Here is an 18192-nt window from a genome sequence, read left to right as displayed (position 1 = left end):
GTTGCAAACTGGTACTACGAATAAAATATTAGTGCATTCCTGGATCTACATCTTTATGCATGCTTCCTGCCAGGACTTTTACGGGCTTTTCCCAAATCACCTGAAACTTTCATGTGCGCACGTCAAACTTTCATGTGTGCACATGAAAGTTTCGTGTGCGCACGCAAAACCTTTACACATGAAACTTTCATGTGCGCACATGAAAGTTTCGCGTGAGCACATGAAACTAAACTTTAGATTTTTTTTTGCTCATGTCCCCTTAGGGGCTCCGTATGTATGTGAGATTAATGGGCTTGTTTTTGTTTAGCACATGCATCAACATCATCATTTTTTTTTAAATATACTTACTAGATATATTGGACCCAACTAGACAGGTGGTGAGAAAGTAAAAGTAAATGATCATAAAAATCTTTTATCACTATATTATTCTACACTCTGCAGTCAATCGCTGTTTCATAAATCTAACCCATGCTGTTCCCATTCTCCTACCTAGTCCTTACAATACCTTAATTACAATCAAATTAATATCAACTTGTTTCTCACGCCCGCTTTTGCATCAAATGAGGCCCTTGAAGTGGAAACAGGTTTATGTATTTTTCATAACGCACAAACGAAGAACTCCACCTTGGGTATGCCTCCCTGAAAGTCTTACCTTTCCAATTCTTTGGGAAAATGGAATGTGTCTGCAAGACCGTTTTGCATTGAACTAGGGGAGAGGACAAGCCTTGGAGGCAGCTCTCCATGCACTCCAGAGGACCTCTTCAGGAAGGGGGGGGGGGGGGGGGGGTCAGGGAGCACACAGGAAGGAAGACGTTGCGGAGGACATGAGGGGCCAGGACATGGACGCGTTGGAACAGGGGGAACAAAAGCTCCATAATTCCCATGACCGCCAATAGGCAATGTCCATATGACTTTGTTTAACTTAATGTGCGTGTGTGTGTGTGTGTGTGTGTGTGTGTGTAGACTTCTTACTTCATGAACTAAGCATGTGAGTTCGCTGTGGTCTCTCCTCAATGTAATCCTTACCAGTGGCGCCAAAATGTATCCCTCCTCATACTCCCCGAGTTGTCCAAACGTCTTCTTAGTCATCATTTTGATGAGTTGCGGTTGATGTTTGTGCTCTCTTACAACACAAATCTCTATATATTACTGCATGTATCTTGAATTTCCCTTTGGGGATCAATAAAGTATATATCTATCTATCTATGTCAAAATGCAAGAACCCACCCAATTGCAAAGCAGCAGTATCTCAATGCATGTCATTGGACAGTAGGGGGAGGGCATAAGCGAGCCGTCTGGGCAGGTCTCTAACAGGACATGTCTTCATGGAGGCTGCAGCCAGTCGGGAAGGTCATAGAGGTCCCAGTCCAGACTGTTTTGTTTTTTTTTGTTTGGTGTGTGTGTGTGTGTGTGTGTGTGTGTGTGTGTGTGTGTGTGTGTGTATGGGGGGGGGGGGGGGGGTGTTAGACCCTCTCAGTGGGCTCTTTAGACACGCTTAGCCCAGATTGTCTTTCCAACCTCCTGCACTCTTCTAGATTTCAACGCCATTAGTTGCTCATTAAGGCCTCTCACCAGTGTACACATATACACACACAGCCTCCAACTCTCTCTCTGTCTCTCTCTCACACACACACACACACACACACACACACACACACACAGAGTAGCCACTCATTAAGACCTGTCACCAGTGCACACACATACACACCTACACAAACACATGTGCAAGGGATTGCAAAGTGGTGTATGAGTTGAGTATGTATGAGTTGAGTATGTATGAGTTGAGTATGTATGAGTTGAGTATGTATGAGTTGAGGAGGAAGAAGGGGTCTGAAGTGGTGAGCGGGATTTAGGTGTGCATTTCAAGACGTCAGTTATGGTTAAATGTCTTGTCACACACACACACACACACACACACACTATGAGACATTTACTGGCATCTGGGGATAGGCGGGTTCTGACTTATTGAGACACACAGCACCATATGTATGAGTTGAGGAGATGACGAACTGCCGAGCACGTACTGTGGCACTCCCCACCACACCTTAACAGTGGAAACTTGATCTGTTTTGAATGAATATTTCATTAAGACTGAGATTGATCTCATCTCTTCTGATGCATTATGGGAAATGACAGACAACACTAGAAAAGCTGTATAGGACAGAGAGCAAGCACACCTCTGCATTAAGCAGTGACTAATGTGTGTGTGTCAGGTGGACTGATCTCTAAGCCCCGTCCACACGGAGACGCTTTTTAGGGTTAAACGCACAAGTTTTGCATCGTCTTGGCCGATCGTCCAAACGAATCCTGTAAACGCACTGCCCGCATCTCCCTTGGGAGGAATGTTCCAGCAGATAGGGCATGGCGGGGGTGATTGTCCAATCAAGTGGTGACATTTGCGTGGGATGCTGGCCGAGGTTGATGCTACCGGGACACAATTGCACATTTCAGACACTGCTCGGCTCGCTAACAATGGTACCAAGTCACCATTCACATGCAGAGAAGGAGAGAATGTCCGTGTGTGTGTGTGTGTGTGTGTCCGTCCGTGTGTGTCCGTGTGTGTCCGTGTGTGTGTGTGTCCCCGTGTGTGTGTCCGTGTGTGTGTGTGTGTGTGTGTGTGTGTGTGTGTGTGTGTGTGCATGAACACTGCTTTTCTTTTTTCTCATGTTTTTTTTCTTTCCTCTGCCCCCTCTCCCTTAACAGCAACATCTCACAACCTCCCACCTTTTCAGAGTGCTCGAGCATGAAGCCTCCCCTGTGTGTGTGTGTGTGAGAGAGAGTGAGAAACTTACGGCCTCTCCTGTGTGTGTGCATGTGTGTGTGTGTCTGTGGGTGGACATTTAGCCCCTCGCGGTGTTGTTTAATCAGTGTGACATGGTGTGAGGAGTTCTAGAGCACTGCCGGCTTTATCAGACCAAAGCAGAGCTACAGCCCCAAAGCCAACAGGACCGTCTCCACTTTCGGCCCCCTTGTTTGTTTGTTTGTTTGTTTTGAGTTCTTTTAAGCCCGCGGTCCCCTCTTTAGCACACAGAATGTCAAACTGTTTCACCAATGACGACCAAGAGATGAGGAGGGGAGGGTTGAGGAGACAGAGACCGGAGGAGAGGCCTTGATGATGCCCCCTGTCTCCATTGAGGCCTCTCTTGAAAAGCCATGCTATATGGGAGAGCAGAAGTGAACCACAACCTAATGGTCTAGTCTGAATGTTTATTATTGATTGTTTATTGTTTGTTACGGTGTACTGCTACATTGTTTAAAGCAGTGCTGGTTATAAAACAGTGCATTAGAGAGATTTAACAAGAGATTCAAAAGCAGGGACTACATCTAATGTTAAAGTTTGATATAGTTAAACCTGTACTGGTTAGGAATTCCAGGATTCTGAACTGTGCTGCAGCCATCTCCTTCAGTTTAGTTTAGCTTCAGTAGAGCAATAGGAACAAGATAACAAGACTTTGAGGGAGATCTGAGATGCATTCAAATTCAAAAGGCAGACAAATGTGCAGTTTTTTTTTTTGGGTCTGCCTTGAGTTTTTTTGCATAAACAAAACTGAGGAGGTAGATCTCTGTGAGCAGAGGTAGACACTGTAGCTAGAGCAAGGCCTCCTGTTTGAATTGAAAACATTTGGATGTTTACACAAAAATGTCCTAATTAAAGCATTCAAAGAAAACCCCTATTGCTTTGAACGTTTGCTGAATGTTGGCCTGGATGTTAACAGAGAATAGACATAATTATTTTAAGCTTTCCTGAGCTTTGAGATGTCTTGTGTTTAATTTGTAATTTGTGCATATATATATATATATATATATATATATATATATATATATATATATATATAAAAAACAATTTAGATTTTTGTGTGTGTGTGTGTGTGTTGGGGGCGGGGGTGCCTTTATTATGACAAGACAGTGAACAGGCAGACAGGAAACGAGTGGGAGAGAGAGATGGGATGATGGGATAGGATCAGGAAATGACCCGGACTCGAACCCGGGTCTCCATGGGCACTTGGACCCGCATGTTGTATGAGCGCTGTGGCCAGTTGCACCACAGTTTGACAGCTGCAGTGTTAGTAAATGTGGGCATGCTTCCTTACCCCTCACCCTTACAGCAGGACAAATAGGAGGCGAAAAAAGAACATGTTTTTTTCCCCCCTGTAAGGCCCTCAAGGCCCCTGAACAGCTGGAAACACACACACACACACACACACACACAACATGTAAGTCATTGAGTAATGATGAGATGATGTGTGAGTGTGTGTTTGTGTGTGCATTTTTCTTCAGTTTCATCATAATCTCCCTTTATGATATTTTAGATATGCAAGTGGAGCAACACACACACACACACACACACACACACACACACACACACACACACACACATTCTAAGCAACAGCCGGTTAAACAACCATTACATTTGTGCGACACACAATCATTTGATTTCTGACATTTATATGCCATTTTGTCTAGAAAAATCTCTCACAACTACCCCATGATTAGTAGGCAAGTGTATGGGCACATTAAGAAGCTACAGAGAGACAGTGACAAAGTTAGTTTATTTTAAAAACTATGATTTTAATATACTGCTATTTTCAGTACAGAGTTATTTTGTCCAGCATGTATATAATTTGTAAAAAGTTAATTTTGACACTCATTTTCTCCTTAATTTTCAAACAGTTCATGTTTAAATAGAACCAAAGCAGACAGAAGAAATTATAACAGATGTTAATGATACAGAGCTTGTCAAAATGTTAGTACTGCTGGCCAGAAAAGATTATTAATTAAAACAATAGTAATCATACTAAATGGTTAATATCTCACTCGATTTACATAGAAAGGCACAGAATGCAAGCAACATCGAAAACTCAAAATTAAAGACAAGCCATTTGACCTCCAGTCGACCACTTTTTTTCTCATAGAAAGTACAAGCAACTCCCAGATATTTTCCCAAATACTGCAAGGCCTCATGTCATTACACCAATGGACCCACCTGGGCCCTATAGAGTTAATGGTAACACACTACAGCCCCCCCCCCCCCCCTTTCTGTTATACATTAGGGAAGTGTTCTGACACCCCAGTGATGGGTTGTGGCTGGTAAACTACCCCCCCCCCCCCCCACCCATTTATTATTTTATTTTTATCAAATCGTCTTTTGCAATAAGGCATACTGTTCAAATCTGGAAATGTAATTTAATGTTATTTCTCACATACAAAATATGATAGAAAAATACATTATAAATTTGTTACAATGGTTATAAATGTAACCATTTACTCACATAGGCAAGTACTTGGGCACCATAAAAAAACAGTGTCTATCTGGGGTTGAAATGTTGAATGTAGAAACAAAATGGAAGAAAAAAAACATACACTCACTCTCATTCACACACACACACACACACACACACACACACAAACTGTCACACACATACACACACACAAACTGTCACACACATATACACACACACACACACACACACACACACACAAACTGTCACACACATACACACACACACACACAAACTGTCACACACACACACACACACACACACACACAAACTGTCACACACATACACACACACAAACTGTCACACACATACACACAAAACACAGCAAAAAGTGACCATAATAATACTGATGATGTAAAGGGCTTCAACAAAAATATTATAAAACAACTAAATAAGAAAAACTAAATAAGAAAAACAAACTCCAGTTCCTGATGAGATGCCGTGATAAAACATAAACCTTCACTGAGACCTTCACTGGCATCACATCAACTGCAATTTTATATATACACACATGTGTGTATATTCTGTATATATATATATTGCATTTAAACTGCTTCTAGTCTTTCCCCACACATGTAACAAAACATATCAGCATAATCACATCCCCTTCAAAAACATTCCTTATGGCACTGCGTAAAATGACGAAACAGAAGAAGATACGAAACCATTCACATGACCATGTAGTAAGACACAAAACCAGGCAGTTCTGTAGCTTAGGACTTTAAAAAAACGGTCTGTTCCTAGCCTAGAGCTTGAACTTCCTGATTGCATCCACCTTCCTGATGACAATGGCAGTGGAAAAACAACGATGCAATTGTTTTTTTGTTTTTTTTTACATATTTACTTTTTATGTTTTCATATTTACGTAAAACATTTTTTTTGTGCATAGTTATTTCCCTCACTGGATTTGTGATATTTCTTATCTTATTTGTGATATTTCTTATTTCCCTCACTGGATTTGTGATATATCTTATTGAATTGCTGTGACTCATATCAAATAGAAATCATCAAATTTAACATCACAGTGTTGTTTAAACCCCCAAATGTGCAGATATCTGCTTTAAAATGCTGATTGGCCTGGCTACCTTTGTTTGAGTATTTTATTTATAAAAAAAATATATATATATAGGCTTAACTCCGACTTAACCACTTTCCTCTGTGAGCAAACAACTTCAGAAAGTGTGGAGGATGATAAAGGATGTTTAGAGGACTGCAACATAAATGCGAGGTTGCATAGATCATAAGAAATGAATCAGCGGATAAGAACACATTGGAGTCCGTCTTTTTTAGTGTTAAGGCAAAAAAAAGTGTTGGGGGGGGTATAGCGCTTCTTTCCAGTTCAACATGTATTAACAGAATCTGAATCAAACTGTTATTTCCCGAAATACCTAACAATTGTGTTCAGTTGAGATAAACTATTTGAGAAACCTAATTGTTTTCATAACAGTTCATAAGGCTCAAAGAGTCCAAAATTTGACCATAGCATGGTTGCACGTGGCATGAGTTACTCTACCTTCAACCCCAGTATCTTGGTCAGAGCTGCCATGTGCCAGGTCTGTACACAGACTAGCTTGAGTAGGCTACAAACAAAAAAAAAGCTACAATAAAAAAGTAAAATGTGTAAAATTTTGTAAGGCTACTGTTTTTGGTGCTTCTCAAAACACTACTTAGAGCACCTGAAGTTATGCAGTCTACAACTGTGTTTGTGTACAACAAATTTGGCAAATAATGGGTAAGGTTTGGCTTCAAATGTAAAACAGATGGCTTCAAAATAAAAGTGAGATGCTGGAAATAGTTTAGTCTCTCCTGTCATTGTGTTTACCAAAACATTTTTCACTGCAACATGAGTAGCACAATTTCAAAAATCGCACACACCAGTATTATGTGTTTTTGTCTATTACTTGAATTAATTAGTTAGAAGATTAACCTGATAGGTTAGGAGCACATCCCTTGGGACATTCAAAATCCACAATCGTGTGTAAAATAAGGCACTTCTTTAGGTATTATTTTTGTCACTGACAAAAATAATTGTTTGATTTAAAAAAGAAAAACAAAAACAATCAAAAGGCTGTTTTGGTCTCTTAAAAATGTCCTTGTCAATGCAAACAAAGAAAGGTTTCTATCTTTGTTCATCAAACAATGTGACAATACTGAAGTTTGATACAAAAGGATTGCGTTGAGAAAAATATACTCTCCTTTCCGTCCAGAAGCACCTTTGCATCAAAAGTGTTGATCTTCGGGCTGAGTGTTATTTCATTTCATTCTCAGGTTTCGTGATGTGTGCGTATGACATGGGTTGGAAGCGAGTTGGAGGCAAACATGGCTTATACATCCCATAGTTTGAAGTTGTTACCATAGAAAAAAGGAAGCAACCTGGACATGTTTATGTGTTCTGACCTATCAGGGACCCAACTGACTCACTCATACATGTTCTCCTCTCTCTCTTTCACACACACACACACACACACACACACTCTCTCACACACTCATAACCTCTTCAAACTGGTCCCACCCAAAGCCCACCTGACACCCAGCTCTGTGTATGTGAAATCTAATGCTTACAGAAAGGCAACTTTTTTTTTTCGTTCAAAACACTTGTAGACCATGAAAAACATACCAAAAACATGATAAAATCTGATCCTCCGGGTCTGTGTCTGTGTGTGTGTGCATTCATATAGCTGTGTATCTACATAAAGTTTTACTCATTACAACAAGTGTGTGTGTGTGTGTGTGTGTGTGTGTGTGTGTGTGCCCGTAGTGAAGCTGATAGAGAGGTGTAGGGTCATGTCGATCAGTGGAAGTGGACTGGACCTCATTATTGCTTTACAATGCCTCAGTGCAGGTATGGAGTCCCACCCCCCACCCCACTCTACCTCACCTAGCCAAAAAAGGCCAGTGGAGGTTGTATACCGTATTGTGTGTGTGTGTGTGTGTGTGTGTGTGTGTCTGTGTGTGTGTGTGAGGGTGAGAGGAGTTGGGGTAATAAGTCTTTGAGAGGGGAGGGAAGTTGGGTTGTTGAGGAGTGGATGAGCCTCACCACCGAGCCGCTGTTGGGTTAAGCGGTAAAGCTGCGTCCCGGCTCGCCTGAACGCCGAACCAGAGCCAACCGCAAGACAGACAAGCGAAGGACGAGCCAAGGTCAGAGAACTGGTCAGCAGGCAGGCAATGGTCAGGTCATCATTGGGTGAAGAGTTCAGAGGTCAGAAGGTCAAAGGTTAGTTGCCGGTGGCGGCTGGGTGGTTAGGAGAAAAAAATAAAATAAAATAAAATAATAACAAGACGGACATAAAAAAGGAAGGAAAATAATAAACGACAAAAAAGAGGAGGGGGAAAAACAAACAAACAGAAAGGAGACAAAAAGAAAAAAGATAGAAAAAAGGAGATTAGTTTCAGCTAGTGACGGTCGGATGACAACATGACAAATAAACTATACCACAGCTACTGCAAAGAGCTCTGCTGCTGCTCCCTCTCCCACCCACCGTGTGCATGACTACAGAAACGTTAAACAACACAGCAGGGAAATAAAAATCATGAAAGCCTCATGATTTCAACACCCCCACCCCCATCCTCCCCAACCCCACCCGCCCCACCCTTAATGTGAAAAAGGTTAAAGAAGCAAAGGGGTCAAATCAATTATGAAGTTTCAATGGATTTTAAATGGCACTACGAATGGTTAGTAGCAGTCAACAGACATTTGAAAGCTAGAGATAAAGATCGACTAAGGGACAGGTGGAGAGCTACATGAGACAAAAGCGGCTAGTCTTTGCAAGCCAAATCAACGTGTGAACTGTGGAGATTTATGGGAGAAATTAAATCGACACTATAGTTATCCTCTGACTGCTAATAAGCATTAGGGCGCCATCCCGGATCTAAAAGCATCAAAGCAACTAGTATGATGAGGATGGTCATGAGCTGTTACCAAGGTGATTTGAGGGGGGACATTATGGAAACAATGCTAATATGCTAATTGTTTCAGTAGACTGAACAAACTTATAGCTTATACTTCCGTTGGGTTGTTTTTTTCCAAGTCATGGAAACTTTATTGCTTTTCAATTTTTGTATCTATTTACAAACAGTATGAAAACATGACGCTAATCATACAAGGCAGAGCTAAAAAAACATACTTCTTCTTCTTCTGCAGAGGTGCGGCTAAAAGGAAAATGCTATCACACAAGCGAAACAAAAAAGCTACTTCTGAGACTCACTGACATCAATCTGAAATATAGGATAGAAAATAAACTTCATACCAATACTGAGTCATTTCCATATAACACCCTGTAAAGTGGAATTCCCCCTCCCTCCCTCCCCTAATAAAAAGGAAATATTTTGTAGGACACAAGAATGTTTGAGATTGAATATTTCTATCTTTGCCTACAAAGATCCCTCTAGCATATTGTTGCTATTTGCAAATACAATAGACATCTGGTAAATCATAACCGCTTTTTGTTTATAGTTAAGCACATCATTTTCATAAAGTTTTCTTTAAAAAGAACCACACAGGTATATACGATTTTCTTTTCTATTTTTTTTTTTGCAATCACATAACATCAACAACATCATCAACCACATGAAATGAAGGAAGCTTACAGTAAAACAAACAAACAAATAGAAAAAGACAAAAACAACAACAAAAAACAACAAAACCAAAAAATAAAAATGTGGAATAGTTCTCTGTTTAAATGTCAACTCTGTTCTCTCTCTTATACGTTTAACGTGCAGTTCTCTCATCTCATTTTATCTTTCTATGAGGTCTCTGAGTTTCTGTGTATTTTTTTTCACTTAGCTCTTCCATGTGTGCCCTGTCTGCAGACAGACTAGAGCTGGCAATGATCTATTTGTCGTCTTCTCAGTGCAAAGTTCATATTTGTGCCGTATCATTTTTTGGTAGCACTTTACTAGAACCTTCTATCATTAGACTAACATATTCACATCCTAAACATGTCATGTCAGATACCACATCATTTCTAAGGTTGTGACCTTACAGTCAAGGTCTAGTAATTTAAAGGTCTAATTTAAAGATTACTAGATTAAAGATCACATTACAGTGGCCATTTTCATGAAAGCATAGCTTAGCATGATATACAATCTGCTATGGCATCTAAATTCTGACTGCAGTCATGACAACGATCGTTAATGACAATGTGACACCATTAAACCATTAGATGCCGACGATCACAATGACCATTTATTGGACAGAACTTTGGCCATAACATGTTTAAGACCTGGGTATGTCTCCTCTGAGACAAAAGGCTCCAGTAAAATGATACCTAATTTAAAAAAAGTAATTCTCTTTTAACGGGACCTGGCAACCGAGAGCTTATAGACAAGAGTACAGTAGCACCACTTTTCGTTAGAATGGTCACTGGGACTGTGGGACCACCTGATTGGTCAGGAGGACCAAGCAGCAACCAGGAAGTAGAGTGACTTGACAACAGATGTGAGATGTTATATAAGTATGTGTCAGGGGAAAGGAGATATCAAGCTTATGGATGCCAGACCCCGTCAAAATATAATACCCTTTATGATTCAAGTGAAATTGATCTGGTTTATAAACTGCCCATGCTTTATGGCAAATTCAGATTGGAAGGCTTTTTACATGTAAATTAGACGTTAGAATTTACTTATCCTCTACCTAAACCTAGTTTATTATATTTTGGCTTTTCATTTTGTTTTGATTTTCATTTTGTTTTTGACATTATACGGTCCACACATTTTTCTCAAGACAGATTTTCTGGTAAAGGGGAGGAAAGTAGGAGACCAATTCGCATTTTGGTGCTTTTTTTAAGGAACAATAATTCAAAACACTGAAAATAAGATTGAAATACAAACAAATGTCAAGGGCAGTTGGTTGAACCAGATCAATTTCACTATTGTGCAATTTCACCGTTGTTTCTCATTAATCGGGTCAGTTTATATATATATTTATATAAATGTGTTTCTCCATTACATAGTTAAGATTGTGTTAAGATCTTATAATACTAACTTCACATAAGCTTTGCTGTCATCCATCAGTAGGTTCTCACATTTAACTTTCTCTTATAAGCGAGCATTTATCTTATATGTACAGTTTTGGCACATCGGTGGTGTTCCAAATGTGAGTCATTATAAGGTCTGTTACAGAGCTCTCTTCAAAACTGGAACTGCGAGATTCCCTTAGACCCAGTTCATGTTTACGTTAGGCATGCAGTAGGCTGAACATGACGCGTCGAAAGAAATAAAAAGTGCTGTGAATAAGGACTGTCTTTGCCACAAAGGAAATGAAAATCAAACTAATCTGGAGTAAAAAAAAAGGAAATTAGCAAATGAAAAGCAAGAAAACGAGAAACAGACACAAACATCATGATGCAAGCTCAATTCACAATGAGAGCACAAAAAAATCCGCAATCCAATGAAATCATACAATGCAATGACAATGTATAAATTAAAAAAGAAATGTTTAAAAGGACGATCTTAAGACAATGCAGATACAATGAAAAAGTTTGTGTGTGTGTATACACGTGTGTGTTTCTGTTAAAGGTGAAAATCTGAACATGGGGGGTGAACGTGGCAGACATGATTTAGCCAGGAAGCTTAAAGGTGTACTTCCTGTATCTATAGTAGCTTACAGAGGCATGTCTCTTCAAATTCTCAAATGTCTATTTTTGACTACACAGAGTAAAACGGCATTCAAACATTGGGAATAGACAGGGAATAGCAGACATCCTCAAGAATTACACACGCAGATGCTAACTAGCAATATCCTTACTTCCTGGTCCTTCCGTGATCTGATCGAGTAAGATTGCCTGAGACTCAGATCGTCACGTGGCCACTAAGACGAGAACGAGGCTGGCTAAGATTCCGAGTGCACTTCAACGGAAAACTACATGGAACTCTAGCTTGAGAGTTATTTTTTGAGAACTCCAAGCTCAAAAAGGAATGTGCTTTTCAATTTTTTACCCCTCTCCCTCTTTCAATTTTGGAACGATGGCTCGGTTTGCTAAAAACACAAACCGACTCGAGTAAGACAAGTCTCATGAGGACAAAAGTCAAGGGGGTAAAAGGAAAAAAAAAACAGTAAGAGTGCCGCAACTGATATTGGAAAATAATCAAAATAACAGAGTTCTGATCAGACAGTCGAGAGCCACGTCTACAGACACAGACGACTGCACATCTGCCCTGCTAGGCACACTACTCGCTCGTTGCCAGAGGAGTCTGTGGCCTTGTTTTATTAACAACTACACCCCCCCCTCCGAATGGCCTTGATGGGTCGATCTTAGAGGACGAGCAGTAACATGTAAAGGGGAATTGGCTTCTGGACTTCTCTTCTTGGTTATTTCTTTTCGTGTTTTTTATTTCGTTCCAATATTTACTGCAACTGTCCATGACCTATACTGGACTTCTGACAGCGTCTCCTTGAGAGCTGAAGTACAAGTTTGGTCTGATGATTGGTATGGGAATGTAAAGCCTCTCACAGACCTCCTAAGACCCCAGAAAAAAACATTCCCCAATATACTGTAGCTAACCCCATGCAAGCCCGGGAGAAAGTCTGTCTAATGGGTAATTAATGAGTAATTAATGAGATCTACACACCCTGATCTGGTCCAGTCTCTGGGTTGGCCTAATCAGACCAGCTTAGAACCAGAGGTGCTCTGAAATTAGCAAACAAAGGCAAATATTCATCATGTACATTTTCAAAACACTTCTACGTCTACGCTGGGAAATTGCTGCAAATATTGAAATGTGCAAATGTTCAAACAGTCGGAGAAAGAAGTTCTTGGCGAACAAGCATGGATTTCAGAACCATGGAACAATTTGGAATGTTTACACGGAATAAAAAAACATTCAAGTTCAAAAATTCAGGAAAAAAATAGGTTTGCCCCAAAAATTCACCTCTGTTCACAGAATTTGAATGCACCTCTGGCCTGTTATAAAAATCACTGCCGTCTTGATAAATGTATGAAATTAATTTAAGTGCACCAGAATGTGTGATAATGGATTTGAAATTATACAAGGAAACGTGTCAAGCTTATAAATACGACTTCAAACACAATGTGTTGCGACATGAGGCAATATAAAATTAAGACTTGCAAATGTAATATGACTGTGTTCCCTGATAACCCAATCCCAGAGACCCACATGTAAGACCACACACACACACACACACACGCACACAAAACACAACACTCAAAAAAGTTATACCTACACACAGATTCCATCAACACTTAAAAGGCATAACCACACAAGGAGAAGACTGGAGCTAAACTAACCTCGATCGGCAGTCACAACCCTTTGGTAGGGGTGGACGCGCATATCGTGCCTTCGAACTTTAGTAGTCACCGCCCCTGCTCGCGTGGTAACGGGATTACCCAACAAAACAAAAGAGGGAATGAGATTAGGCAGAAGATCATTTCAGAAACACACACGGCAAGAAAACACACACACACACACACGGTCAGTATTGGTCAGATAGTAGAAGGCAAGCCTACAGTCGTTGCAATTCACACACAAGTCAAAAAAACACACATGTAGTAGAAATCTATCCATCCATCAAGCATGTAAGAAAAACTTGTAAAACAACAACCAAAGAAAACATAAACAAAAACAAAAGCACAGGTAAGGCACGAGAAAAACCAATCACGCTTTCATTAGAGACTCTTGGATTGGATTTAACACTGTAGTACTGGGGTGTGGGGATGTGTGTGTTTGTGGATCTCACACACAAACATTTGCGTTTAAATATAAACATGTTGCGAACTGTGAAGTAGTGTTCCCTGGTTTAAAAATAGACAATAGCATTTCCAGGCCTTCCACCTACATAAGGCTGTCATAAGCCCTTACTAAAGGAGGACATTTAGTCTTATGTCTGGTCAAATCCACACTGAGTTTGTACCAGTAATCACATAACAAAGCACACTCATCAGTGCTTCAAAGTTCAAAATAGTCATAGATTTTTAACTTTTAGTTTTTAGTTTTAAGTAGAATATTTTTATGGAGCGCTATGTAAATCAAGATTGTTCTTTTCAGAACCAGGAAAAGTCTACCAAGAAGCACAAAAATGAATTCCATTTACTTCAATAGCATTTCGAACATTTCAGATTCTGAGGCACTCTTTTATAATCTCACCTATAAGAAGTTTAAGGAGTTGGAGACTCAATCATTTCCAGTTTTAGAGATCCCTAAACAGACATCCCCGCTGACCAGACTGCAGTGTTTCAAACTGTACACATTCAGCTCTACTGACTACTATAAGGCTTTATGAGAGCGTCAATACATCAGTTTGATCAAAAATAGTTTAAAATATATCATTTTGTTTGCTTGTTTGTCATTATTTTTTAATCCATGAGTCATTAGACATAAAGAGATGAATTAAAAGTAATCTCCATAGTTACGGCCAGTGTAAACATCAGTAGTTATTAGCTTCTTATCTGTCTGTCTGTCTGTCTGTCTGTCTGTCAGTCGGGTCTGACTGACTGACTGACTGACTGACTTAATGCTACGTCTGTGTTCGCTTTCATACGTCTGTTTGTTTAGTTTTCGCTTGTTTGTTTTTTTGTTCATTTATTCGTTCGTTCGTTTTCCATGGCAGCTGTAAAACAAAACACGCATTAACACTTGGGCAGAGGCGTGCTCGGCGCTAGTTCATCGGAGAGCGTTACTAGCCCTTCGTTGGGAAAGCCATACCTAAAGAAAGAGAAAGGATGGAGAGCCATTAGTCTCCTTGAGGCGTACGCTAGTGTCCAAACTCAAGGGTTACAATTTACATCAACCCCACATGAACTAAACACTACATTTTCACCAGCTCCACTTTCCTTAAATTCAGGTATTTAAATTAAAAGTTAAATTGAATTGGAAGTTCAAACGTATACAGCTGTCATGCCCGTCAACAGTGTCGGAACTTGAAACAAGCTTACATTCAAGCTAATGAAAGCCAATATAAGATTTATAAGACTGCCCCATTAGCTAATATATGCTATAATTTAAAAATAGCTTCTAGTCTAGAAAACGCCTTAGAGTCGTCTTTACACATACGTTACATTAAACTAAATGTTTAATCTGACAATCTATAATCCAAACACCCCCTAATTTCAAATCATTAATTAATTCATTAATACTCATTAATCAAAAATTCACAGTCAGCTTTTCCATTAGTGGATAAATATAGCCATATTGCCATCTGGCTGTGCTGGTGGGTCGGTGAATGCAGTGGCTGATTTTGAAGCAAGGACTAATACTGGGACTAAAAACAGTTGAAGGACGTCTGGTTTGAAGCACGAGTGCAATTTGCACCCGGCCCTGCTGTTTTGCTTGCTGCTTGCCGTCACTCTACTAAATATAAAGCCCTGGTGTCGGGCCATGCTAAGGGGTCAGGGACAGGAGCTTGACCCGAGCTGATTCACCTCTCTCACACACACACACACACACACACACACACACACACACACACACACACACACACACACACACACGCTACAATGGAACTGTTTGTCACAGAATTTAACATCAAGAGGTACACATTCATGCATAGCACACAGTATGCATGCACACACCATCTATACTCACACACACACACACACACACACATCCAAAAAGTTGCAGTGATTCATGCTTATAAGAACATGCAATAAAGGTTGCATCCTGCGCACACACATACACACATACGCACGTACACACACACACACACACACACACTTACCTAGCACTCCAGTGGAGTCAATGGGATACTCGAGAATGGAAGGCGCCAGTGTGTAGGGGTAATCGTAGGGGGCATAGATGATGCCTGACTCGGGCGACTGCTGCATGAGGGTGCCGGGGTGCGGGGTGCCCGCGGGCATGAGAGCGGAGGTCTGGATCTGCCTGATGAGGGGCATGAGGGTGGGCTGGGCAGGCTGCGGCGCCCGCAGTGTGGCCGTGGGCATCACAGGGGAGGGGCCGGTCATGATGCGGGGAGCCTGGGCTGAGGCTGCCAGAGAGAAGGCCAGGGCTGCTGTATGCACCCACACACACACACACACACACACACACACACACACACACACACACACATGGACACAGACACACACACAGACACACACACACACAGAGATGCACACACACACGCACACAGACACACAAATACACACACACACACACACACACACACACACACAGACACACACACACACACACACACACACACACACACACACACACACACACACACACAGGGACAGAGAGACAATACACACAAGCACACACATACGGACACATACATACACACACAGGGACACACAAGCGCGCACACACACACAAACACACACAGAAATGTTTTTTAAGACATGTGTAGCCCATACATAATCCCAAACACATCCCAAATGTCTACACAAACACCCTCATGACAAATATGATGATGTCATCCTTACGCGACTTGACGTTGGCATCCCTGTAAGTGCCATTTAAGATGGCCAGCTCCATCAGCTGCATCTTCTTCAGACTGTCCTCGCCCTCAGCCTGTCAACACACACGCAGAAGAGAGAGAGAGAGAGGGAGAGGGAGAAAGAGAGAGAGAAAGAGAGAGAAATAAATACACATTAATACACTGCATTCCAATCTGGAGCTGTGTGCATGTCCAAAGGTTTTTCCCCTCCAGCTGCAGTGTGTGTGTGTGTGTGTGAGTGTGTGTGTGTGAGTGTGTGTGTGTGTGTGTGTGATATATGGTCCCATCACACACACATCTGGAGCAGATTAGGCGAGGCGTTAACCCAACATCTCCTCTCATCAGATAACACGCCACACAGCTTACATCTCATTACACACATGCTTATGTTTGTGTGTCTTAGACGCTCTTCGGCCTGCCTGACCTTTGACCTTTTGGGATGCAGCTGTTAGGAGTGGCCTGTGTGCGTACTGTATGTGTGTGTGTGGGTGTGTGTGTGTGAGAGAGAGAGAGAGAGAGAGAGACTGTCAGACATTCATAGTCACAGCTTGAGTTACACTTTTGCCAAAAAACTAGCAGGCATGTGAGTAGATGCGAGCATGTGTGAGTGAGTGTGTGTGTGTGTGTGTGTGTGTGTGTGTGTGTGTGTGTATGTGTGTGTGTGTGTGTGTGTGTGTGTGTGTGTGTGTGTGTGTGTGTGACTCATCTTGTGTAACTCTCAAGCCTGTGGGAGTGTGCAGAGGGACAAGGTTAAAGAAACAAGATCGTGTTACACTCTGGCGTTCAGCTCCCTCCTTTCCTCACCATCCCCTTCTCTCTCTGTCTGTTCATCTCTCTCTCCTTTTCTCTTTCTCTCTCTCTCTCTCTCTCTGCTGCATTTCTGTATCTCTTCATTGGTATATTTCCTCTCTCTCTTTCTCTCTCTATCTTTATTGCTATATCTCCTCTGTCTCTCTCTCTCTTTCTTTATTGCTATATCTCTCGCTCATTCGTTTCCTTTCTTTCTCTCATTCTATAATTTTTCTCTTTCCATCTATCACTGTACCACCACACCCACGGAACAACGCTCCTCTGGGATTCTGCCATCTTCTCCACTACACCCATTTCATTCCCTCTCTCTCTCTCTCTCTCTCCCTCTCTCTCTCTCTCTCTCTCCCTCTCTCTCTCTCCCTCTCTCTCTCTCTCTCTCTCCCCACTTCTCCTCTCTCTCTCTCTGTCCATATGTCTGTGAGAGTGAGGTCATCAGCTCTTTTCGGCCAACGACTGCTGCGCCACTGCCCAACCCTGGAGGGTGATGCCAGGGAGAGATGCCACACCATGCCAACGCAGGCTGCCGCCCCAGCACGACCTTCTAGGATTGCAAATCCTCAAAGCACCCAGTGAGATGAGACACTGCCCCAATGCCGCCTTTGCAGAGCTCCATTCTTCAATGCAAACCTATGAGCAACCTGAGCAACCTTCTAACACAGCCTTCTAAGATTGCAAATCCTCAAAGGAGCCTGTGAGATGAGCCACTGTCCA

The 18192-nt window shown here is 41.4% G+C and overlaps 1 protein-coding gene across 10 annotated transcripts in view; it reads right to left on the bottom strand.

The window, feature by feature from the left end:
• Nucleotides 1–4362: 4362 nt before the first annotated feature.
• The window catches only part of qki2 (QKI, KH domain containing, RNA binding 2), a 54150-nt gene continuing 40320 nt past the window's right edge, over nt 4363–18192 (bottom strand). The window contains exons 5-9 of one of the 10 annotated variants that reach the window (XM_042082223.1): nt 16658–16745; nt 15952–16242; nt 13526–13600; nt 12849–12907; nt 6131–8511 (exon numbers count right to left, since the gene is read on the bottom strand). In XM_042082223.1, the coding sequence (XP_041938157.1) occupies nt 12891–12907; nt 13526–13600; nt 15952–16242; nt 16658–16745 (471 nt within the window). In that variant the 3' untranslated portion in view covers nt 6131–8511; nt 12849–12890. Of the gene's footprint in view, nt 4380–6130; nt 8512–9287; nt 15726–15931; nt 16243–16657; nt 16746–18192 lie in introns of those variants that run through there. The other 9 variants (XR_006027034.1, XR_006027035.1, XR_006027037.1 and 6 more) reach the window with 9 other exon arrangements.

The sequence above is a fragment of the Alosa sapidissima genome, chromosome 24 (assembly GCF_018492685.1).
Source record: "Alosa sapidissima isolate fAloSap1 chromosome 24, fAloSap1.pri, whole genome shotgun sequence".
Lineage (NCBI taxonomy): Eukaryota > Metazoa > Chordata > Actinopteri > Clupeiformes > Clupeidae > Alosa > Alosa sapidissima.
The sequence above is the reverse complement of the archived record's forward strand: the minus strand, read 5'-3'. Positions and strand labels throughout refer to the sequence as shown.